Raw genomic sequence first — 24,058 nt, 5'->3', positions numbered from 1 at the left:
TCCGAAGGACACGGTAGTAATCAGCGAGAGGGGGAAACAAGCTACTGGCGCCGTAGGCGTTTAGCTTAACAATCAATTCTGGTGCTAGATCGTTTTCTTCCCATCTAAGCATGGTCCCAAGTTACGGCCATTTTTCTGGTTGCAAGTTTGTGACCCAGCACTATGTACCGTCACATTTGTTTAGGTGGGACTGCATAAAAAGTGAAAAACAATTAGCCCGTGCAAACACTTTAACATGACCTAGTAGCCCTTGCTCTTCAATCCCCTCTATACAGGAGTGATGTATGCAACGCAGCTTTGGAAGATACATGGGAAAGTCCTACGATCATTCCTGAATTTAGCAGAGGGTAAAATTTGTAAATTGGTTTTTGAGGAAAGGAAACGCACAGTAGCTGTCTCACACATCTCGGTGGACACCTGAACCAGAGGGAAGGGGCATAGCTGCCCTCTTGGAACAGTGGACACTTCAATGGTGCTTTAAGCTATGTGGGGTGGGGGTGTAGTGACAGTTGGTCATTGATAAGTAGCAGCAGAATCCTGAAGTTAGGGGGGTGGAGGGATCATTTTAAGCAAAGCAAGTGCGCATAACTGGCTCTCTGGGTCAGTGGGCCCCTCAGCCTCCCTTATATGTACCTGGGGCGATGAGAGAGAGACGCGGGCATGCAGCCCGACAGCGGTGAGCGATCAACCATTAACTGCCATTTGCCAGGGTGGGTGGGACTTTAATGTACAGGTGCGGCCAGAATAATACGGAGCACACGAAAGGCGGCCAAGCTGGCAGAAACAGCATCTAAGTGCCACCTATCAGCACAACAAAGACACCCCTGGCTATCCGCGCGCAGCGAGAGTGCCTGCCGCCGAGCCCCCCTCTTTGCTGCAACCCTGCCGTTATCACTGTTCGAAAGATGCTGATGTGGTTCGGGCAACACCGCCAGGTGCTGCCTTCATCCAGGCGTGCTCACTTCAGCCTCGGTGTCGACCACGGTGGAAGATGTGTCGACTAAACTGCAAAGCGGTGGCCGCGCAGACTGAACGGCCGAGATAACACGCAATGCCAAAACGGCCCTGCGGCCCTGTAAACGGCCCTGTAAACGGCCCGTTTACAGTGCGCGCCGCTCCTCGATGCGAGAAACGGGGCAACGAAGCGCATGACGCTGTCAGCAGAGAATCAGTCGATCATAGAGCAAGGGACTGCATGCTATATGCTGTGATGCTGATAGGCCTGCGGAAAAAAATGGGTCCGTGCTACCGGCTCCATCTCGCCGCGTCCAAATCAAGACAGTTCCTGTCGCCTCTGCTTGGCAGCGCGCATAAGCACGTTTCCGCTGCTCCGCGACCCTCCCCGTGCTCCGTATTATTCTGGCCGCACCTGTACGTATAAAGACAAGCGGGAAATTCTTGTCACTTATGCGGGAGAACATCCCGTTCCTCTCGCTCCTACCGCCTCCCACAGCTCTGACAATCTCACGAAATACTTGCGCAGACCTCGTCTTTGAGAACCAGGCATTGGTGCAGCAAGTCGAGCATATATCCATCTATTTCTCCGACCACAAAGCTTCCTTTTTCTTCTGCTTTCTAATCAAGCACCTATATGAGATAAAATAATTACGTTGTAGAGATTGCTATAATGATCTCTAATGGTTGCACGTTAAAGAACCCCAGGTGGTCGAATTTCCCGAGCCCTTGTCTCTCATAGCCTTAGGCGCTTTGGGACGTTAAACCCCATAAACCAAACCAAGCCAACGCCATATATTAAAGGAAAAAAACATTCCCCAATGCTCCTTGGTTTCAGTGGCTGTTGGCTACCTTCATAAGTGATACTAACAAGTTAACAAACTTATACTTTCAATGTGAGTGCATAAGCTCTGATAATATAGCCATTATTATTTATTTCATTCATCTACAATTTGGCTACCAAGGGATTAATACAAGAGCAGGTTGTATAATCATCACTTGCAGTCCAGCCATGTCTCAGTCATGTCCATTACACAGACACACAAAAGTGCATATAAAACTTGTGAAATTATTTATTTCAGGATTTCACATCCAAGATTAAAACTGTACAGAGCAGAGCTGATCACAATGCACTCGACTAATGATGCACAAGGCAACAACATGATGAATGTATAAACCCGTGCGAGGAACAAGAAATTGGCACTCTGGAATGTGCTCTACAGCATAAAAAAAATGCAAACACACACACACCAGTTCAAACATTCACCATCTGCTTCAGCACACAATAAGAAGTTTAAGTCAATATTTAAGGTTATGTGAGAATGCTTATGAGTTTGCAAAGAACATGACGAGAATCTCCTCATCTGATGGTTTTGTATTGTCCGAGCCAGCAATTAAAAACCATCAAACAGAAACCGTGGCCCTAAAGACTACCACTTCTAGTTGTGAACAGGAAAATCACTTCCAAAACATTGAAATACTAAATAATGTACAAAATAAAACCCTTTTTTCTGAGGTGTATGATCAATGGTGGACAAAAATCACAGCACAACAAATAAAATGCACTGCCTCAAGTGCTGTGTGAAACCGAGTGAAAACCGTGACACGAATCACGGCTGGCGCAAACACACATTATGCAGTATTGTGGTACTGAGAAGGAAAGCGGAAACAAAGCCAACTTTCCATAACGAATACTAAGGACATCATTTGCCTGCATCAGGCCAACCAGGCTGCTTAAAAAGCCTCACGCTAGTTCCTCTAGCACTTTTGCGGGTACATGTTGAAAATGAAAGCACAGGTGAAATCTCAACATGACAGGTAATTCTGACGAAGCAAATCGCACCCAGTAAAGCAAGTAAACATAAATAATAACATCAAATTGAATGAAGAGAAGCTTGCAAATAATTCAAATGCACATTAAAAGTCACGGAACTCTCAGCTGATACCACCAAGTGCACGAAAAATGTGTATTTCTTTGTCATGAGCAAATGCAGACAATCGAGTTGAGGCCACAGAATACCTTGCCCACCTGAAAACATGCTGCAGGCATCTTCCAGGAAGAAAGAGGGGGAACAACTGCCTCCTGTGACAAATGTGGGGCTCAAAACGCAAGGCAATAATGGCTGTGCTTCAAGCCCACGTATGCATGAATTGGTCAATGAGCAACGCGGCAAAGTGGATCAATTATCAGAAAGAAACTCGCAGCACAATGGCACAAGCAGAGCAACAAAGAATGCACTGAACCTAATTGCACTGCTGCACCTGCTGACAGTGAATGGCTGCCTAAAGCACATGCAGCCACTTGCCAGGCAATCCCCAGGTGCTGAGCACCAGGGGGGAACTAAACTTTCTGCCATGTCAGGCAAGTGATGCCAGTTTGCAACGAGGGCAGGTCCTGAAGAATTGCGCAAGTGTCAAAATGCTGAGCAGGTCACCACAGATGGCCGAGTAGTGCACCGTTTGTTGCAGGCGAGAAATTGAGTTTGCAATTGACAAGTGGAGTGGAAAAGGTACACACACAAGTTCACAGAAAACTTCTTAACTCTTGTATGCATCTGTATGAAGCTAAGCAATCGAGCTTTTCTTTTCCTTGCCAGTGTAGTGCAAGCAATCAATCTCTGGAACAGCAGAGTAGCAACACGTCGATAATGGCAGCACCAGGCCATGGCCACTTTTCAGTGCACGGTGAGTTCAGCAAGCAGTTGTGGCCTGCAAAGCATCCTCTTTTCTTTTCTGATGAAAAGGCTTGTGTAGTAGGACACAGTACTAGACATATCTCTGGTCACGATGACAGCGCCAACAAGATGAACAGTCATGCCCAGCTGGCCAAAGCTGCTTCCTGCCTACCTATACCCTTGCTGCTGCCTGGCACTGTCGCTATCAACGTGTCTTCGAATAGTTGCTGCACTTGCCGCTGCATGTTTAGAATGAGCTGCTATTTGAGGGTGCGTCCTGCCGCTGAGTTGGCAGAGCACCAGTTCTCAGGCGAAGGAAAAGGGAAGGGAAGCAAATGGGAAGGCACCTGCAGCATTTACAAGGTGGTGGTGACAAGCACCTGCGGGCCCTCACTTAGTGCTGTGCACAGAGCGCTGGGCAATGACGGTGCCCGCCGTTGTGACGATGTATCCCAATTCGGCCAGCTGGAGGGACGCAAAGAACTCGGGGGTGAGCAGCTGGTAGACCTCGTCCCTGGACAGCACCACGACATCTGTCTGCCCGGCTTGCTCTGCACGGGACACAACAGTGAAGCCAACCATCCTCCACAGCCAAACACTATACTCCTATTCATACATAGCAGGCAACGCTGTGGAGGTTCCAGAAGGAGTGCATGCGCGAAACCATATTACTCCGCCACGTATCATTCACTCTTCTCGAAACTCCGGTCACTGTTTGGACGAATACAAAGAGCGGTATAAAAAGATGTGATAGCATTGAAAATCACGGTCGAAGCTGTTCGGGCTCTCTGGCCATAATTTTCACAGAGAGTGAACTACTTTTTGGGCGCAGATTTAGTAGAACCGATTCACCCTACCAACCGCGTATCATACCGCCACGTGTACTTTTTTCTTCTCGAAATCTCGACAAGTTGCAGAACAAAAATGTGGCAAGAGGCAAACCGAAGTCCAGGAGGTGCCAGTCACGGCATTTTGTCACTAGCTTTGCCACAACAAAATATGCTTGTGTTCGCTTTGGTTGTATGGCGAACTACTTTTTGCGTGCGGACTTCGCCATGTGCGAACAGGTGCGCTAGCTTTGGCAGTGTTGCCTGCTATGTATGAAATGGAGTATAGCAGCAGCACATTCTGCAGAGGCCCTCCAGCCAATGGGACCGCCACGATGCTGCGGCCCCTGCTGGTGGCTGGAGGGAGGAGCCACTGCGCTCTTCAGCTGCAACAGTTCATTGTTGAGGAACACACCTTCACGAAAGCGCTGGGTGGGGTGAGACTAATTTGTCAAAAAATTCGATTTTGAATTTTGCGATTATCTGATAAATTCTCCATCTTTTACAAGATATACAACACTTGGTTATTAATGAGTTCAAAAATAATTTTTTTTTGTCCTTTTCCTTCGTCGTCACATCGAATGGAAAAGAATGCATCTTGACATGGTCACTTCGTTTCAAATACGTGCAAAAGTTCATTGCTCTGAAGTTTTTGATCAGAAACTCAGGTTTGGTTTCGGTTTCGAATTTGGCCTTCTTCATAGTACTAAGGATCCTCTAGCACGTCTTCTGTCAAGGGAAACTTTGATGAATAAAACTGTTCTCAGCGACTTTATTGACGTTTTCTCAAAACTGCTTCCTCAGTCTTCTCAATAAAAATTTTTATACGCAGGAAAGTTTTTCAAACCTGTATGACAACAGCTAAGAGACAAGAGCCCGTCTTGTGGTGGTGATCTGGCCATTTGCAAGCTGCCAGCTTTTCACCGACATCGTGCACAGCGCAAACACCGCTGGAAACTCGCGGGGGCCTTATACGTTTATTGCTGCTAAGCCATTTTGGCGATAGAAGCCTCAGAACTCGCTCAAAGAGCCACTGAAGCACGCGAAACATTTGGGTACGTGAAGGTAGATACCTCAGTTTGAACGCGGTGTGGCTCCTCTTTAAGGCGCAATTCACGGCTAAAGCTAAAACACATGAGCAATATAAATTTGGAACTGGCTCCTTACAGTCCTGAGTTACGCAGTTCTTCTGAGCTCCCTGAGAGCGCACCTGAAGCGCGCGAATAATTTCGGTGCGCAAGGCAGGTCATGCCAGTTATCCCATGATGGGGCCGAACTTTCCAGCACTATGGTCAGCTGTGGGCCAAGCAAAACAGTAATGAAAATGAGGTCAGCCTTGGTTCCCAGGAAACACTCCCAGTCTTTGAAGGAACGAAAACAGGCTGCCTCTGCCTTATTTGCTCGAAATCCGGGAAGTCGACGCTGCCTTCAATGTGGGCTAAAGAGAACTGCTTTCGAAACAGTACAATGGCTCTATGTTTCCCCAGTCCGACTCACCACTCATCTCAGGTTTGCATAGAAATCCGATGGAAAGCGCAATCAGCCGGGGTCCGATTCCTCCCTGCTAGCCAAAAGAAGGGTCATTTTTGTTGACGCCGAATGCATGCTGCTATTTGGACATGGCATAAGCATGCGAAGCTATTTTCAATAAAAAAAAATTAATCTTGAGTGCAGCAGCAGAGTCAGCTGATCGTGATTGTTACGAGTGGCTCCGTAATGATTTTCAATAATCAGTTTTTTCCGCCCTTTATTAAGTTCTTTTTTTCTCTTCCAGAATATATAGCCTTCCCCTGCTCCTCTCAAAAAAATTAATTCTGGGGCATATTCTGAACAGGCCCGATTTCAAATTTAACCAATTTTTTTTACCCCTCTAATAAAAAAAAAACGCAAAAGAAAGATCCCAACTGTGCAGCTATTTCTCGCAATCTTTAGCAGGGCACGTGCGCGTGGTAATTTTTCTGACATTGTTAACTACGTTAGGTAACTCATTTCTTTTAAAGCGAAAGCTCTACGTGCCTAGTCAAGCCAAGGTCATTGGCGCCACAATTTGACCTTCGAGTGGAGGAGCGGTGTAGGTGTGGCAACCACGTGACATACCACGTCACTCGCTGCAGCTGAAAATGCTCACCGCAGCCGTGCCGACCGCTGCCTTGGCAGATGTAACTAACCACGCGGCTCGCCGTTTGCTGGAAAAGGGGGCCGCCACTGGTCTCGCTGTATTTGCATTGCAGTTCTTGCTACGGACATGAGCAAGCCGGCTGGAGCAGTCTACGTCGTCAGGACGATTTTGCTAAACCATGCTTAACTGAGCTAAACTCCAACCTTTTATATTTATAGCATGCCATCGTGGTCTGGCCCCAGAAGACGACGACAGCCCCAGCACGCCTGCCAAGCACGCGCAGACTGGATCTTGTGGCTCCTCAACTGAATGCCAGCGGCGCGCTGTCCCATTCCCGCCTGGCTGAGCGGGTCCTGCCAAATATATTTGAGGAGACCTGACAACGACTTGTATCTGCGATTCATCTCCACAAATTTGGTGACTCCGGACTTCGCGCCTTGGTTCTCTGCTCTTGCCTTGCACTTGCATCAGCCACTTCGCTAGGCCTACCACCCCCAGAGCTCGAGACCCTGCCTACCTTCCATTGTGTAAGCTCTGGCCATGGATCTCTTCACTCATGTACCGTCTCCGTCGCCTCTCACGCCGCCACCTGATGAGTCCGCGGTCTCCGCCTACAAGCTCCCAAACTCGGAACTTTGGTTCCTGACCATTGAGGCCTTGTTCCGGCGGCACCGTGTCACTTCGCAGGTGCCCATGTTCGACCATGTCATTGGTGCGCTCACGCCTACTGCTGCTGTGGTTGTTCGCAATGTCCTCCATTCTCCGCCTGCCGATCGCACTTACGATCCTCTTGAAGTGACGCTCATCCAGCGAACTTCTGAAACGGAGCCACGTCGTCTGCAGCAGCTCCTTACCTCAGAAGAGCTCGGAGATCGCAAACCTACCGAGCTGTTGCATCACATGACCGGCCTGGATGGAGACTTGGCTACTCCCCACGACAGCGCGCTCCTGCCGGAACTCTTCCTGCAGCGCCTGCCTCCGCAGGTGCGCATGATCCTGAGCGCGTCTTCGTCTCAGACCCAGGAACCCTGGCTACGCTGGCAGATAAGATCATGGACGTCGGTCTTACCTCCATTGCAACAACTGATCGCCCACTTGCCCCTCAGCTACCAAGTGCAGCTACTGAGGTTTGCTATGCCCGCCTCACTGCCGTTAATGAAGAGCTAACCCAGTGCAGCTGCTGAGGATTGCTATGCCCGCCTCACTGCCGTTAATGAAGAGCTAACCCGGCAGGTAGCGCAGCTTACAGCTGAGGTTGCAGCCCTTCGTACTCGCTGCCCGCATTCCTCGTCTCCACCCCGCCATACAAGCTCCAATACTCCTGGCAATCGTTCTCCACCCTCCAGGACCTATTGCTGGTATCACCGCCGCAACGGCTCTCGTGCACGCCAGTGCCGCCAGCCTTGCTCCTTTGGGGGAAACGGTCTGGCCAAACGATGAAGGCGATTGGTGTTCTCTGCCCCTGATACAGTCGCATCTTCCACGTCATTGACCGTGTAACGAAAGTCGCTATCTCATCCACACTGGTGCCGAGATCTGTGTTCTTCCGCCTACGTCGGCTGAGCGTCACCATCGTTCAGGCTCTCCCCCTCTGACCGCAGTCAATGGATCGACCATACGGACATACGGCCAGAACTCGGTGACTCTTGGCCTCGGACTCCGCCGTACCTTTTCCTGGGTATTTGCAATCGCGGACATGTGCTCGCCAATCATCGGCGCTGACTTTCTATGGCACTACAAGCTTCTAGTTGACATGCGGCAAAACCACATACTAGATTCTGAAACGAGCCTAACACAGCATCATTTCCGACCCTTGGTCCAGTGTACTTGCCGAGTGTCCGGATGTCTTCCGAGCCCCGTCCCTTCAAGCACCGGTCGCTCACAGCGTGACTTATCACACTGTGACGACTAGGCCTCCCGTGTTTGCTTGCGCTCGTCGCCTCGCTGTCGCCAAACAAATATTTAAGCATATGCTGGAGCTTGGCTTCATCCGTCCCTCCTCCAGTCCTTGGGCATCACCCCTCCACATGGTGCCCAAAAAAGACCGGCGACTGGCGCCCATGCGGCAATTGCCAGGCTCTCAACAAGGCCACAATCCCTGGCCGCAACCCGATTCCCCACATCCAAGATTTTACATCGGCCCTTCACAGCTGCACAATCTTCAGCAAGGTCGATCTTGTGAAGGCATATCACCAGATTCCTGTGGAGCCCTCGGATAACCCAAAGACCGCCATTACTACACCTTTTGGCATGTTTGAATATCTGAGGATGCCTTTCGGTCTTCGCAATGCAGCCCAGACTTTTCAGCACTTTGTTGACCAAGTCCTACGCGGCTTGACGTGCTGCTTTGCCTATCTTAAAAACATTCTCGTCTTCAGCCCTACGGCAGAGGCCCACAAGCTCCATCTGCGTCAAGTGCTTGCAAGACTCAGCCGCTTTGGTCTTGTGGTCGACGAAGCGAGTTCGGCGTTGCAGAGTTGGACTTTCTTGGCCATCACGTCGAGCCTATAGCATTTGCCCGTTACCGGCCCGTGTCACCGCCATCAGTCAGTTTCCCTGGCCCACCACCCCCCTTCAACTGCACTAATTTCTTGGCCTCACCAACTATTATCGGCGCTTCATTCCTAGCTGTGCTGCAATACTGCAACCTCTCCACGACCTTCTCTCGGGCCGCAGCAAGCCGACCACTCTTGTTGCTTGGACCAATATCGCTGACCACGCATTCAGCAGCATCAAAGCAGCCATTACCGGCGTGACGCTCCGGGTTAATCCCATATGTGACATTCCCACATCAGTTATGGTTCACGCATTGGACACTGCTGTCGGCGCAGTCTTGCAACAGTTCGTCGCTGGTGTTTGGCAGCCAATTGCTTTCTTTTCCAAGAAGCTTGTGCCCCCTGAGCATCGCTACAGCACCTTCTGCCAAGAGCTGCTAGCAATATATTCAGCCGTGAATCACTTCCGTCGTTTTCTCGAGGGACGCAGCTTTTATATCCTCACTGACCACAAACCTCTGACTTCCTCGCAGAATCGGGCAGCTCGCCTACATTTCCGAATTTACCTGCGACATTTGTCACGTCAGCGGCAAGTCCAACAAAGTTGCCGACACTCTTTCTCGTGCTGAAGTCAATGCGACGGACAATGGACAGCCAATCATTGACTTCACACCTATAGCTACTGCTCAATGAGCCGATGCCGAGCTGCAACTGTTTGGCACGCGTGACACCTCTCTGGTGTTGGAGGATGTCTTGCTCCCTGACAGCGCCGTTCCCCTCATTTGTGATAAGTTGACCAGTCGCCCTCGCCCTTGCGTGCCTCCACCATACCGACGAACCGTGTTTGATGCCCGCCATTCTTTGGCCCATCCTGGCATCCGTTAACACGTTTTGGCGGGCTAGTTGGTTAAGCATCTTGAATAAACAGCGCGAACGAAGACGAGCACAAAAGACAAGACAATGGACGACACAGCGCTGACTAACAACTGAGGGTTTATTGCTGATCACACAAGTATAAATACATAGATGTCGGCAGAGAGGGAAAGGTATACAAAGTGCAAAAAAAAAAAAAAATGCATCTTTTTTTTTTTTTGCACTTTGTATACCTTTCCCTCTCTGCCGACATCTATGTATTTATACTTGTGTGATCAGCAATAAACCCTCAGTTGTTAGTCAGCGCTGTGTCGTCCATTTTCTTGTCTTTTGTGCTCGTCTTCGTTCGCGCTGTTTATTCAAGAGACCTGGCATCCGCACAACACATCGCCGCGCCACGGCTCGTTATAACGTGGACGTTCGCCGCTGATTGCACAGGTGCCTCAGCTTTCAGCAAAGCAAAGTGCACTGACACACCGCTTGGCACCTTCCCGTCCGCTTCAGCCACCTGCATGCCAATATTGTAGGTCCCCTTCCTCCCTGCGGGGACCACCGCTACCTGTTAACCTGCATTGACAGGTTCAGAAGATGGCCTGAAGCGATGCCCCTTCTGGACATAACAGTGGAGTCGATCTCAAGAGCACTCATCACACTCTGAATAAGCCACTACAGTGTCCCTTCCATGATTACGACTGATTGTGGTCATCAATTTGACTCCACATTATTTGTCAACCTATCTCGGCTCCTCGGCGTCAAACACATCAAGACGACCTCTTACCACCAGATTCCCAACAATGTCATTGAGTGTTTTCAGCGGCAGTTGAAAGCTTCACTTATGTCGTCCGCTTTTCCTTTGCCATGGAATGAGTGCCTACCCTTTGTCCTGTTTGATCTCCGCACCGCAATTCGCAGTGACTCTTCGACCTGTGCAGCAGAGCTAACGTTTGGCACTACTCTCCGTGTCCCTGGTGAATTCTTCGAACCCTCGTCACCCATGCCTGCTGACGTCTCAGATTATGCCTATTGTCTACGTAGCACTATGAGCACTGTCGTTCCACCATGTCAGCGTCAGTTTTCTCGTCGTGTCCACGTCCCCCCGACCTCCAGCGGTGCACTCGCGTCTTTTTTGTTCGCCACGACGCCGTACGCCCACCCTTACGGCCACCATACGATGGTCCGCACCAGGTGACGGTCTTACCAGTTGACGGTCTTAAACCTGCCCACCTTGACTTCGACGTCATCCCAACTGTGCCGCCGCATCTCCTCCCGACCGTGCCAGTCCTCGCCGAATGTGGTACGCACAACAGTATCCTCTTTTCGCCATTGACACTTCACTCATGGCTTCATCTCTAGGGGGGGCGGGGGGGAGCCTATAGTGTGTCGTTGTGGTCTGGCTGCAGAAAATGACGACAGACCCAGCACGCCTGCCAAGCACGCACAGACTGAATTCGGTAGCAGCTCAACTGAATGCCGGCAGCGTGCTGTCCTGTTCCCGCCTGGCTGAGCGGGTCCTGCCAAATATGTTTGTGGAGACCCGACAACGAGTTGTCTGCGATTCATCTCCACACATTCATTATTTAAGTAAACCTCGTTATAAGAGAAGTGCACAGCTATGGTTTTCTTATTTGCGTTGCAGACATAAAGTGATGCTTCCTCGTTATCACAGGGTGCGGCCTGGGAAATATTGGGCGAGTGCACTGCCCATGTGTTCTTCCACAAATGGCGCTTTCGCTACCAATGACGCGACAGACTGCGGGACAATAATTAGGTGCGGTGCCAACACCTCTGCTTAGTACCTCAGGTACTACAGTAATTTCACAGAGGACTCCATGCTTAAACGTGAGTTACACGCAGTAGAAGTGGACCTTTTCATGTTCTTTTGGATGAAATGGGGGCAAAGTCGCGCTCTGCGCTTCGTCCGTGCGCATCGCCACGGCAGTGCCGTCTCACAGGCCCGTTTTAGCGTCTCATTGGCGGCTTCACGGTTGGCCGTCTGCTCTTGCCGAATGTAAAAAAAAAACCTAGGCCATAAGCTGTCATCAGCTTAGTACAGTGAAAGCTCGTTAATTCAAAACTCGATAATTCGAATTTTCGGATAATTCGAACTACACTACTTGGTCCGGCCAAGCTCCATAGAGATCTGTGTATAAAAAAGCCCGTTAATTCGAAAGCGAGTCGGTTCCGTTACGGATAATTCGAACTACGCGCCACCGCGTCTGGGCGGCTTGGCACACAGCATGTGGCTAAAAAAAAAAAAAAGCACCTCCTCCGCATAGTTAGCTGCGTACGAAACGGGGACAGAAGATGGAACTAGATAAAACCTTGGAAAAGTGGGTAAAACTTAAATGGCACCATCACCGGCGCGGTGGCCGGCGGCACGGGAGGGTAGGGAGGGGTTGGCGACCGCGCTGGCGACTGCCTACCCTCTTTTCCGCGCAACCTCCGGAACTCTCATCTAAATACTCGTTAATTCGAGCCCTGTTAATTCGAAAATACGGATAAGCACTGTCAGCGCGGTCCCAGCCAACGCCCATGAAGGCTATGACTTCGGACCGGCGCTACAAATTACGAGCGAAAAAGTTTTTTTTTTCTTTGCGAGTGTCGTCCATGCTTCCACCCATCGGTCACGCCAACGGAAGCACGCGCTCAGCGCGAACAAGACGCAGGCTTTTGAGAGGCAGTAGACGGCGTCCGCCCCAATCGCCCATGGCACATAAGGCGAACATACTGAAAACGAGGCTTGCACAACCAAACAAGCGCTGGCACTCTGCCAAAGTTCGCTTCCCCCTTGCTGAAGCTAACCCCCCCCCCCCCCCCCCCACGCCTAAGAATCTGAAAAAAAAAAAAAAAAAGCGTCAGTCGTTAACGCTTCCCTCCGTTTGGCACCGTCACGGCCCACAACGCATTTCTTGGCCGCGCGCCAAGATGCTGCCCAGCGATAAGTGATTTTATCGCTGCCCAGCATCTTGGCGCGCGGCCAAGAAATGCGTTGTGGGCCGTGACGGTGCCAAACGGAAGGAAGCGTTAACGACTGACGCTTTTTTTTTTCAGATTCTTAGGCAAAAATCGGGGGGGGGGGGGGGGGGGGGGGGGGGGGGGTCATTATGTGAGTGGGTTCGTTACGCGAGTAAATACCCTACATATACCGTAATGCAAATGGTTCTTGTCGGTTTTTTCGCGGCCATTCGATAATTCGAACATCGGATAATTCGAACTTTTTTCCCGGTCCCGTGAAGTTCGAATTAACGAGCTTTTACTGTAGTTTGTTTATCTCACGTTGCCTGTGGCAAAATAATTCACCTCCATAAATACATACAAAAGTGTCAGACAAGAATGCAGACACAAATAATAACTGCAAGCCAGATGGCAAAAATGCCATTTATCTTCTACACCATCACAAGTGCAGACTTGTGACAAGGAGAACATTATCCACATTGTGACAACATACTGAGGACGCCACAATGTAATATACCTCCTGCAACATTTTGTGCTAGTGATCAGGCACACACCATGCTTGCACGCCTCTGTCGTCCAGGGGCGACACACAGCACCAAAGGCATTGCCTAGAGCTCCTTTGGCCCTTCTCTATGCATGCAAGAAAGCACCCCTGCAAAACGCCTTTGCTCAAAAAACAACAGCAAAAAAAAACTCACAAGCTTTTTCCACGCCTCTGTGCAAAGGTGAAGGGGGAAGCTTCGTGCGGGCGTGCACTTTCTTATGCACTTGTTGCGTGTAGGTGACATTGTTCACAGTTGCTGCGAAAGTGTCTCAACCGAGGGACATGCTCAGTTTTACGTTAACTGAGCATTTAGGCTAGCCAAGTTCGGTGCAAGAGGACTGTACAGTGCGCTATTCTATGAAATAGAGCTGAAGTCACACAACTCTGCCCAACCAATTCAATGTGATAGCTCTTAATGGGTTTAATTAATCAGAATGATGAGTAAAAAATTGGAGGGGACACTTACACTCCGCCTCAAGGGTATGATGCGATAGGGTATGATATCCATATTTTACATTCGTAGATCCCTGGGAGTCCCCATACCCTGGTGGTGCAGCGGTGTGCCACAGCCCTGCGATGGCAGGTGCTCCCAGGGGTGGGCCTTGTGTGGCCCAGGTTGCTCTTCCCGAGTGACCAGTAATTAATCTAACTGCCACCCGACACGGTAGGCAGGTTCTGACGGTGCCGTGAGGTCATGTGACCTAGGTGGCCAATCTGCATCCCAGGTTGCTCTCTGGGGACCACTTGCCAGAGCCATGCCCATGATTTTTTCGCTCATAACAGCGACACCGGATTTTCTCATGAATGGGGAACACAACAGTGTTAAAATGTGGGCAAAATATTTCTTTCATGGCTCTGCTTTGTATGTATATATATACATGTGTGTGTGTGTGTGTGTGTGTGTGTGTGTGTGTGTGACGTGCGTGCGTGCGTTTCAAAAATTTCATCATCATCAGCCTGACTACGCCCACTTCAGTGCAAAGGCCTCTCCCATGTTTCTCAAATTAACCACGTCCTTTGCATTATTTGTATTCAACAGTATTTAATTCACAATCAATTTTTATAATTTATGTTCATTTGTCAATCAAAAATTTAATAATTTGCAGACATCTGTAAATACTTCATTTCAGGTACAAATATTGCCTACAATGCAAATTAAAACCACAGGGCGTTGATATCAAAACATGGGTGAATTGTACCAACTAGCAACCCGGTCTCACCTGTGCAGTACAACATTTACATATGTTGGCCGGAACAGAACAAAATTAAGGCTATGGTAAGGAACTTGTGACAGGAACATTTTTCACAAATAAAACGGGGGGCCACTACTGAATGTGCTTGCCTTCATAGACATGATGCTCTAAGGTACTGCCTTCCTACTTGACAGTGGCTAAATATTGTCACGTTGTAGTGACGGCAGTCCAGCGGTCAGGAAGACACCCGAAATACTTGCAAACGAAGCTCTTTATTTGGGCTGACTTGCGCCCGCAAAAGAACTGACTCACTCGGTGGCGGCGTAAGCAACAAGCGTGCTCGTCAATCGTCGAACTACGAATGTCCGCCGCTCGCGGCATCGCTCAATTTAAAGCCGGCAAGGAAACTTCCAGATAACAAGACAAGATCATCTACAGAAATCTGGAAAAACCTAGATGCAGCCTTTCATGGCTGCGATCAATCGAGATTAGTGTGGTCGCTTCTCGCGTCACGAACAAGTGATAACAACCCTTTCCTGCAGCCTTGAGCGTGAACGAACAAACACTACAATAATAAGTGGCATTACCCCCCTTCCAAAGAAGCATCGTCTCGATGCTTTAAAATGAAAATAAACACGGAGAATGAAACTTCGAGTCCTTTAGCGTTCATAATATGGCTTCAGGCATACGACATGTACGACTTCCGGGCGTGGGCGGCGTCGCTGAGATGCTGTCGTGCCGCCGGGGATGACTTCATAGTCGAGGTCACCGATGCGACGGAGAGCCCTGTACGGGCCAAAGTAGCGTCGCAGCAACTTTTCGCTCAATCCACGGCGGCGAACTGGCGTCCATATCCAAACCCGATCACCTGGCTTGTAATGCGTGTCTCGTCGGCGCAGATTGTAGCGTCGGGCGTCGGTGTGCTGCTGGTCTTGAATGCGAAGCCGCGCAAGTCTTCTGGCTTCCTCGGCGCGATGAAGGTAGGCGGCGACGTCGAGGTTGTCTTCGTCGGAAACGTGCGGGAGCATTGCGTCGAGTGTTGTCGTGGGCTTCCTGCCGTATACCAGCTGGAATGGAGTAAACCTGGTTGTCTCCTGGGCGGCAGTATTATAGGCGAAGATCACGTAGGGCAGAATAGAGTCCCACGTCTTGTGTTCGGCGTCGATGTACATGGAGAGCATGTCTGCGATGGTCTTGTTCAGACGCTCCGTGAGTCCGTTGGTTTGCGGATGATAGGCAGTGGTCCTCCGATGGCTTGTCTGGCTGTAGTTTAAAATCGCTTGCGTCAGCTCCGCTGTAAACGCCGTTCCTCTGTCTGTGATGAGCACTTCCGGGGCGCCGTGTCGCAGGAGAATTTGTTCGTCAAAAAATTTTGCGACTTCTGTTGCGGTACCACTAGGCAACGCTTTTGCTTCGGCGTAGCGGGTCATGTAGTCGGTGGCCACGATGATCCACTTGTTTCCTGATGAAGAGGTCCGAAAGGGGCCGAGGAGGTCCATCCCTATTTGCTGAAAGGCTTAGTTGGCGGTGGTATGGGGTTCAGGAGTCCGGCTGGTCTAGTCGGAGGCGTTTTGCGTCGCTGACACTCACGGCACGTTTTCACGTAATGGGAAACGTCGGTAGCTAGCCGTGGCCAATAGTACTTCTCCTGGATGCGGTGCAACGTGCGAGCAATCCCGAGATGTCCTGCAGTCGGCTCATCATGACATGCCTGCATAATTTCTTGCCTAAGATTCTTGGGCACGACAAGAAGATGTACTGTCCTGTTGGGCGCGAAGTTCTTCTTCAGGAGGACATTATTGTGAAGGACGAAGGATGACAGTTGGCGCTTGAACCCTCGGGGAGGCGAAGCGGTCTTGCCTTTCAGATAATCAACTAGGCTTTGCAAGTCAGGATCAGAGTGCTGCTGCTGCGTGAAACTGCTGGCGCTTACCGGTCCTAAGAAAGCGTCGTCGTCTTCCTCTTCGGGTGCTGCGTCGACAGGAGCTCGTGACAAGCAGTCTGCATCGGAATGCTTGCGGCCAGATTTGTAGACTACCGTTATGTCGAATTCTTGAAGACGCAGGCTCCAACGAGCAAGGCGGCCGGAGGGATCTTTCAAATTGGCCAGCCAGCACAGAGCATGGTGATCGCTCACAACCTTGAATGGTCGTCTGTATAGGTAGGGGCGAAATTTGGACGTGGCCCAAATAATGGCGAGACATTCTTTTTCTGTCGTCGAATAGTTGGCTTCGGCTCTCGACAGTGAACGGCTAGCGTACGCGATAACTTTCTCCTGTCTGCCATTTTTCTGAACGAGGACCGCTCCTAAGCCCACCCCGCTTGCATAGGTATGAACTTCGGTTTCGGCGTTTTCATCAAAGTGCCCGAGCACAGGAGGGGACTGTAAGCGGCGCTTCAGCTCGTTGAAAGCTTCCTCTTGTGGCCTTTCCCATTTAAAAGGCACGTCAGCCTTGGTAAGTTGGGTCAAAGGTTCAGCGATGCGCGAAAAGTTCTTGACGAATCGCCGGTAATAAGCGCACAATCCAAGGAATCTGCGTATAGCCTTCTTGTCATTAGGCTGTGGAAACACTGCGATCGCAGCCGTCTTCTGGGGATCTGGGCGAACTCCATCCTTGCTTACAACGTGACCAAGGAACAGCAGCTCCTCGTAGGCGAAGTGGCACTTCTCAGGTTTCAGTGTCAGGCCTGAAGACTTGATCGTTTCCAGCACTATCCGAAGCCTTCTGAGGTGGTCTTCAAAGCTTGAGGAGAAGACAACAACGTCATCTAAGTAGACTAGGCAAATCTGCCACTTCAAGCCTGCGAGCACCATATCCATTACTCGCTGGAACGTCGCTGGGGCAGAGCAGAGGCCGAATGGCATCACCTTGAACTCGAAGAGTCCGTCTGGCGTGATGAACGCAGTCTTCTCGCGATCTCTTTCGTCGACTTCAATTTGCCAGTAGCCGCTCTTCAGGTCCATCGATGAGAAGTACTTAGCGTTGCACAGCCGGTCCAGTGTATCGTCGATGCGGGGGAGGGGGTAGACATCCTTCTTCGTAATGTTGTTCAGGCGGCGGTAATTGACGCAAAAGCGAAGGGTGCTGTCTTTCTTTTTCACTAGGACGACCGGTGCTGCCCAGGGGCTCCTCGATGGCTGTATGACATTGTCACGAAGCATTTCCTCAACTTGCTGGCGGATAGCTTGGCGTTCTAGCGGCGATACGCGGTAGGGGCTCTGTCGCAGTGGTCGTGCGTGTTCGTCTCTGACAATGCGGTGCTTGGCAAGCCGGGTTCGTCGCACATTCGATGCTGATGAGAAGCAATCGGTGTACCTTTGAAGAAGACTGCGTATTTGGTCTTGTCTGCTCCGGGGTAATGACGGGTTGATGTCGAACGTGGGTTGATGGCCTTGGTCAGATGGTTCTGCGGGTTGGTCGGGTAGGGCAAATACGTCTCTGATATCTGCCAGCTCGTCGAGGAAAGCGATCGTCGTACCTTTGTTTAGATGCCGTTATTCTTCCGTGAAGTTGGTTAGCAACACCTGGGCTTGGCCATTTCGGATTTCGGCGACTCCCCTCGCGACGCCCAATCCTCGATCCAGGAGTAACTGGGTGTTCCCCTCGATAACGCCTTCGGCATTTTCGATGTCTCCGGTACCTATGCCGACGAGAACACTTGATTGGGGCGGCACGCTCAATGCTTCATCGAGGACGTTTAAGGCAACGTGATGAGTCGCGCCCGTCGCAACAGGTATGGCTTTTTCCGTGGAAAGCTTGATCGACTTAGATCGAAGGTCGATGATCGCCCGATGTTCGTTCAGGAAGTCCATTCCCAAAATCACGTCTCTCGAGCATTGCTGTAGGATCAGGAAGGTTGTCGCATAGGTTCTCCCATTTACAGTAACTCTCGCGGTGCAGCGTCCTGACGGCGTAATCAGGTTGCCACCTGCAGTGCGGATCAGCGGGCCATCCCAAGTTGTTGTCACCTTCCTGAGGCGGACAGCGAGTGGGCCACTCATGATAGAGTAGTCATCTCCAGTGTCCACCAAGGCAGTAACCGCGTGACCGTCGACCGTAACTTCAAGGTCACTTGTTCGCGTTCTCGTATTGTACGTTGTCTTCGGTGTCCGATCTCGGCTTCGTCGAGTAGTGAGGCTGCGGTGGGCGTACTGCGAGGTTACTTCACTGGGCAGCGGTAAAAGCTTCAAGTCTGGCCGCTTCGTCGTTGTCGGTGTCGTCGTTGAGGCATGGTCTTGAGTACTCGCCGATGGAGGATCTTTGTCATTGCGCTTAGAAGCAACCTCACCTCCAGAGGCTGCTTTATTTAGTTTAACCTTCGGGGGCTGGGGGAGCGTCCACGCACGGCGTAACCTCGGCTAGGAGATACAAAGCGCGGGGACGATGGCGACGGAGAACGTGATAGGAGGCTCGGCGATGAGTATTCTTCCCGACGCAAAAACTCCTCGATTTCGGCTGGTCGCTGGCCGGGTCGGGGTCGTGGAGCGTCGTAGGAGAACCCTCGGATGCCCAGTCTTCTGTATGGGCAGTGCCGGAAGACGTGACCGGCTTCACCACAGTGGAAGCATAGTGGGCGGCGCTGGTCGGGAGTTCTCCACTCGTCGCATTTCCTCGGCTGCGCGCGTCGCTCGTAGGACGGGCGGGTTGGGGCGAGTGGGCGGCGGTCCAACGCAGCTGGCTGAGGGCGATAGGGGCTTGGGTCCCGTCGTCGAGGTGCAGGACGGCGCACAGCTGCGGCGTAAGTCATGGCTGGGGGCTGCAGAGGCTGCGTGGGTGTCGGCGTCACACCCAAGGCCTGTTGAACCTCGTCCCGGATGACGTCAGTGAGCGATGAAAGTTGCGGCTGCGTTCCCGTTGGCAGCAATCGTCGGAGCTCCTCTCGCACAACTTCACGTATAACCTCCCGCAGGTTATCGTTGTTAGCGGTATCCATGCAGCTTGCTGACAGAAAGCGCTGCTGGCGGTCATACTGGCGGGCTCGGGCGTCAAGAGTTTTCTCCATTGTGGATGCCTCTTGTACGAATTCTGCGACGGTTTTCGGTGGGTTGCGAACGAGGCCGGCAAATAGTTGCTCTTTAACTCCTCGCATAAGCAACTTCACCTTCTCTTCTTCCTTCATGCTCGCGTCGGCACGCCGGAAGAGACGCTTCATTTCCGCAGTGTACACAGCAACGGTCTCGTTTGGGTGTTGTATGTGAGACTGTAGCAGCTGCTGGGCTCTCTCCTTTCGCACGACGTTCGTGAAGGTCTTTAGAAGCTGCTCCTTGAAGGTTTCCCAGTTCGTAAGGTTAGCTTCCTCATTCTCAAACCAGACTTTTGCTGGTCCCTCCAAGGCGAAGAAGACGTACCTAAGTTTTGTGGCATCGTCCCAGTTGTTGAAGATAGCCACACAGTTGAACTGCTCCAGCCAATCTTCGGGGTCGGCGCCAGGCGAAGCGTCGAAGGTTGGTGGCACCCGGGGCTGGTGAAGAATGAGCGGAGTCGTCGTCTGGGGCAAGCTCATGGTAGACGTTGCGGCTGGCTTCCGCTTCCGGGTAGGGTCCGGCAGATTCCCGAACTCTGGTGCGTCCCCTTGCAGACGTCGGCTAGCGCGGTGGACTGGACTCAGGTCCTGCGGTTGATGACTCAGAGGGCTGGCGTCACGGCTTGTAGGGGGTGTCCGGTACATGGAAGGCTACCCAGCACCTCCACCAGATGTCACGTTGTAGTGACGGCAGTCCAGCGGTCAGGAAGACATCCGAAATACTTGCAAACGAAGCTCTTTATTTGGGCTGACTTGCGCCCGCAAAAGAACTGACTCACTCGGTGGCGGCGTAAGCAACAAGCGTGCTCGTCAATCGTCGAACTACGAATGTCCGCCGCTCGCGGCATCGCTCAATTTAAAGCCGGCAAGGAAACTTCCAGATAACAAGACAAGATCATCTACAGAAATCTGGAAAAACCTAGATGCAGCCTTTCATGGCTGCGATCAATCGAGATTAGTGTGGTCGCTTCTCGTGTCACGAACAAAAGTGACAACAACCCTTTCCTGCAGCCTTGAGCGTGAACGAACAAACACTACAATAATACGTGGCAATATGTTTCCTTGATGCAGTGCCAGATTTTCTACCAACGCTTGATGGGAAGTCCCCATTAAGCCCATTGTATTTGTCATGCCAAATGCACTGCACATGGGCGGTAACTTTTTTGTCTCAAAGGCTGCAGCAATGCTATCCATAGATCCCGTAAAAGTTGCTCACTACTTCTGAATTGAGCTTTGCAGTGGAAAGCAAGCATGCCATAAAAAGACAGTTTCTGCTCAGCTCACCTTTGGTTGAAGTGCTGTGCTCTGATGTGGCGTGGCTGCCACAGGGATCTGTGGCTGCGGGCGGTGAGGCTTCTTCCACCGGGCTCTCCTGCTGGGACAGAACAGACCGGAGCGGCTTTGAAGACCCCCACCCCTTTCAGCTTGTCGACGCCCATCTCTATATACTTCATCTCACAAGTCACTTGCAGCACAGTAAAGGTAAAACCCTCTCGTCCAATCAGGACCAAGGAAGACAACAAAGAGTCTCAAATATCTGAGCAGTGTTGTGACCACAGTACAAGCTCGTTCAACTGAAGTTCAAGAAACTAAAAAAAAATGCTCGAATTATCCGAAGTTGTAATTATCGAATGGCTGCAAAAAAAAAAAAAAGAATTTAGATTAACCGCTCAACTGCTGAACTTGCTCAACAACTGCACAATGGTCACCTGCTTTTGAGATGAGAACAGGCTCGCAACAGTGACTCTTTTTCACACTTCCACCAACGCTTTATCGCATGCACACTGTCAGCAGCGTCGAAGCAGAACAGCTCCAAAACGAAAAGGGCCTCCGCAGCATCCTTGATAGTGTGACACGTTAGCGGTGGAGCCCCCTCACAAGTGTGTCTGAGGAGACTTCATCGCACAAAGGTTATAGCACACTGGAAGAACCAGGTAGACAGAAGTGAGCAAAGCGTGCAGTGGTGTCAATCAGCTTCCTAAATCAGTTGGCTGGGGCGAATTTCGGGAAAGTGAAACTACGCTGTCTGACTATTCTTAGAGAGAGACGCGACCGCCTGTTCCTCGCCATGCCTGCAACGCTTGCCATTTTAAGCATGTCACAAGGGCGTGGGCGCACCTGCAGCATGAAATTCAGGTTGAGCAGGGCTGTTTTCACAATCACTTGCTGTGGCAGGCCTACCTACTGACAGGGCCTCCCTTCAAGAAGTTGTTCTAATTAAGTGATGCGAGTCGCATAGCGTCTGATGCCACAGACCTAAATGTGTGTTGGCCACAACCATGCCAGATGTTCAGATTATCTGAATTTCCGAATGAAGAGGGTCACATTAAGAGCTTTCACTCTATTTTATAAACAATTACCGTATATTACCAATTATAAGTCGACCCCCTTTGGGCCAAAAAAAGTTAGACTCCAAATTTAGGTTGACGCTGCCACACCCTGTGGTCCTAGCTCGTCCAAAAAGTTTTTCAGAACGCCCAGTCATAAAGAAACACTTACCGTATTTTCCGGTGTATAAGACGCACCCTTGTATAAGACGCACTTGCCATATATGCAAGCTGTCACTGGAAAAGTTCGTATATAAGACGCACCCGTGTATAAGACGCACCCCAGTTTACCCAGTTAGGCCAGTGAGGCTTAATTAAATACGCTTGCGCGACTATCGCGAAATGCACCGTACCTGTGAGCAATTCTTAAGCAACACTAAGTGATCGAAAAAGGCAACACTCATGCCATACTCGTCCACGTTCTAGCACAAAAGAACGGAAAAACGATACAGCTCCCCATATGTCCATAACATTTTATTCTACTTGAAACCTTCGAAGTCTTCATCTTCAGATGCGCTATCAAAAGGTTCACCCATTTCTGGAAGCAACTCGGCTGAAACATGCACTACGTACACGGAGCAAAAAAAAGTTGCAAAGGGTGACTAAAAAAGAACGCCGGCTTGTCTTGACAATGGCGAGAAGCGCGATTGTCACCATCTTTTGGCGCTTCTCATTACTTTTGCTTGGGGCCTCCGAAACAGCCGCGCGTTTGTGATCCCGGAAGTCGTCATCCCCGCCGTTTCATAATATAGATCACCTAGAATGTCGCGCACGGCGGTCCCGGTATTGAAGTATTAACCGTGTTACAACCGCGTTATTGGTAGTGATATTTTTTAGGTGCAAAAAGCTTGAGCATGAACTGGAGTAATCGATGAACGCGCAAAAAAAGATGAAAAATTCGCATATAAGACGCACCCTTGTATAGGACGCACCAGCAAAATTTTCGAAAAAAAGCCGCGTCTTATACACCGGAAAATACGGTATTTGTTCATGAGACATCTCAGACTCGTCATCGCTTGTGAGGACACAGCCACGATCATCATCTTATGAGCCACTGCTGCCGCTAGTTTGTAGGAAGCGGTGCCAAGATGCGGCACGTGTAAAACGCCGCAGAGACCATACCAGGCACTGTTGGCCCATTGCGCCACTTCGCGCAAAGAAGCTCACTTTAGCCGCCCTGCTGGAGTCTTTGGGTTTTCTTGCTGGAGCCACTCGTTGTAGAATGCACCGATGCGGTCTTTGAATGGCTTGTTCAGCGCCATATCCAGTGGATGAAGAATAGGTAGGTGTCAATCCGGTGTCAACGTTGCACAACACGCGAAAATGTTTCTCGGCTCGTGTGACTGGTCACGTGTGGTCTAGTTTTGGATTAGATTTGTAGCAGTCCCATTTGTATCAAACATTGCCAGCCCACCCGGCTTTGGCTGTTGTTCCGTGGAACGCCCATGGTTTGTCGATAACAAGTTGCTAATGTAGTAAAACAAACCTTTGCTGCATATCTCAATTAAATTGAAGTTTTTTTTAAACAGATCCATTTTCACACCGTGTCTGAAAACTGTTATGGAATTACGAGCGCACGGAGCATGATATTATCCACGACTTGGTCGAAATTACTTTTGACCCTGCATATAGGCCGACTTTAAGACTCCGCATATACATCGACTGCTGTTCTGCTGCTGCAAATCTGCTGTTCTCTAAAGAATCTAGTCTTTACAATAATTTCGGGATTTGAAGGGCATGCTACCCTGTGGCAGTCAAAAATGGGCAGTGGCTTAGCTCTGCTATGCCAGGATATACGTAGCGTAAGCGGCTAACTGCCAGGCGCCAACCTCGGGGTCTGAGGAATTGAGGTTTTCCAGTCTTCTCCGCTGACTGGCAGCGGCTCGACTCTCTTTAACCTCCATAAGAGCGCACTGCATCAACCGCATGTCCCGCGCATTACGTATGCACGGTTCGCCCTCCATGCGCACTGGCGCGCGGCAGTCGTAAACACAGCCGCGAGCGCACGCTGCTCTGGTGCGTCTACCGAGACTGTGACGTCACGCCTCTGGAATGCATCGACCGGTGGAGC

The 24,058-nt window shown here is 50.6% G+C and overlaps 1 protein-coding gene across 5 annotated transcripts in view; it reads right to left on the bottom strand.

Annotated features, from left to right (window-relative positions):
* Positions 1 to 2,003: 2,003 nt before the first annotated feature.
* Positions 2,004 to 24,058, bottom strand: part of LOC149345277 (uncharacterized) — a 215,048-nt gene continuing 192,993 nt past the window's right edge. For 4 of the 5 annotated variants that reach the window (XM_089546559.1, XM_089546561.1, XM_089546563.1 and 1 more), the window contains 2 exons: positions 20,945 to 21,035; positions 2,004 to 4,180 (listed from right to left, as the gene is read on the bottom strand). In XM_089546559.1, the coding sequence (XP_089402685.1) occupies positions 4,020 to 4,180; positions 20,945 to 21,035 (252 nt within the window). In that variant the 3' untranslated portion in view covers positions 2,004 to 4,019. The remainder of the gene's footprint in view (positions 4,181 to 20,944; positions 21,036 to 24,058) is intronic. The other variant, XM_089546560.1, reaches the window with a different exon arrangement.

The sequence above is a fragment of the Amblyomma mixtum genome, chromosome 5 (assembly GCF_055824585.1).
Source record: "Amblyomma mixtum isolate Tamu chromosome 5, ASM5582458v1, whole genome shotgun sequence".
NCBI classification, from domain to species: domain Eukaryota; kingdom Metazoa; phylum Arthropoda; class Arachnida; order Ixodida; family Ixodidae; genus Amblyomma; species Amblyomma mixtum.
Note: the sequence above shows the minus strand (reverse complement) of the source record. Positions and strands in the feature narration are given on the sequence as shown.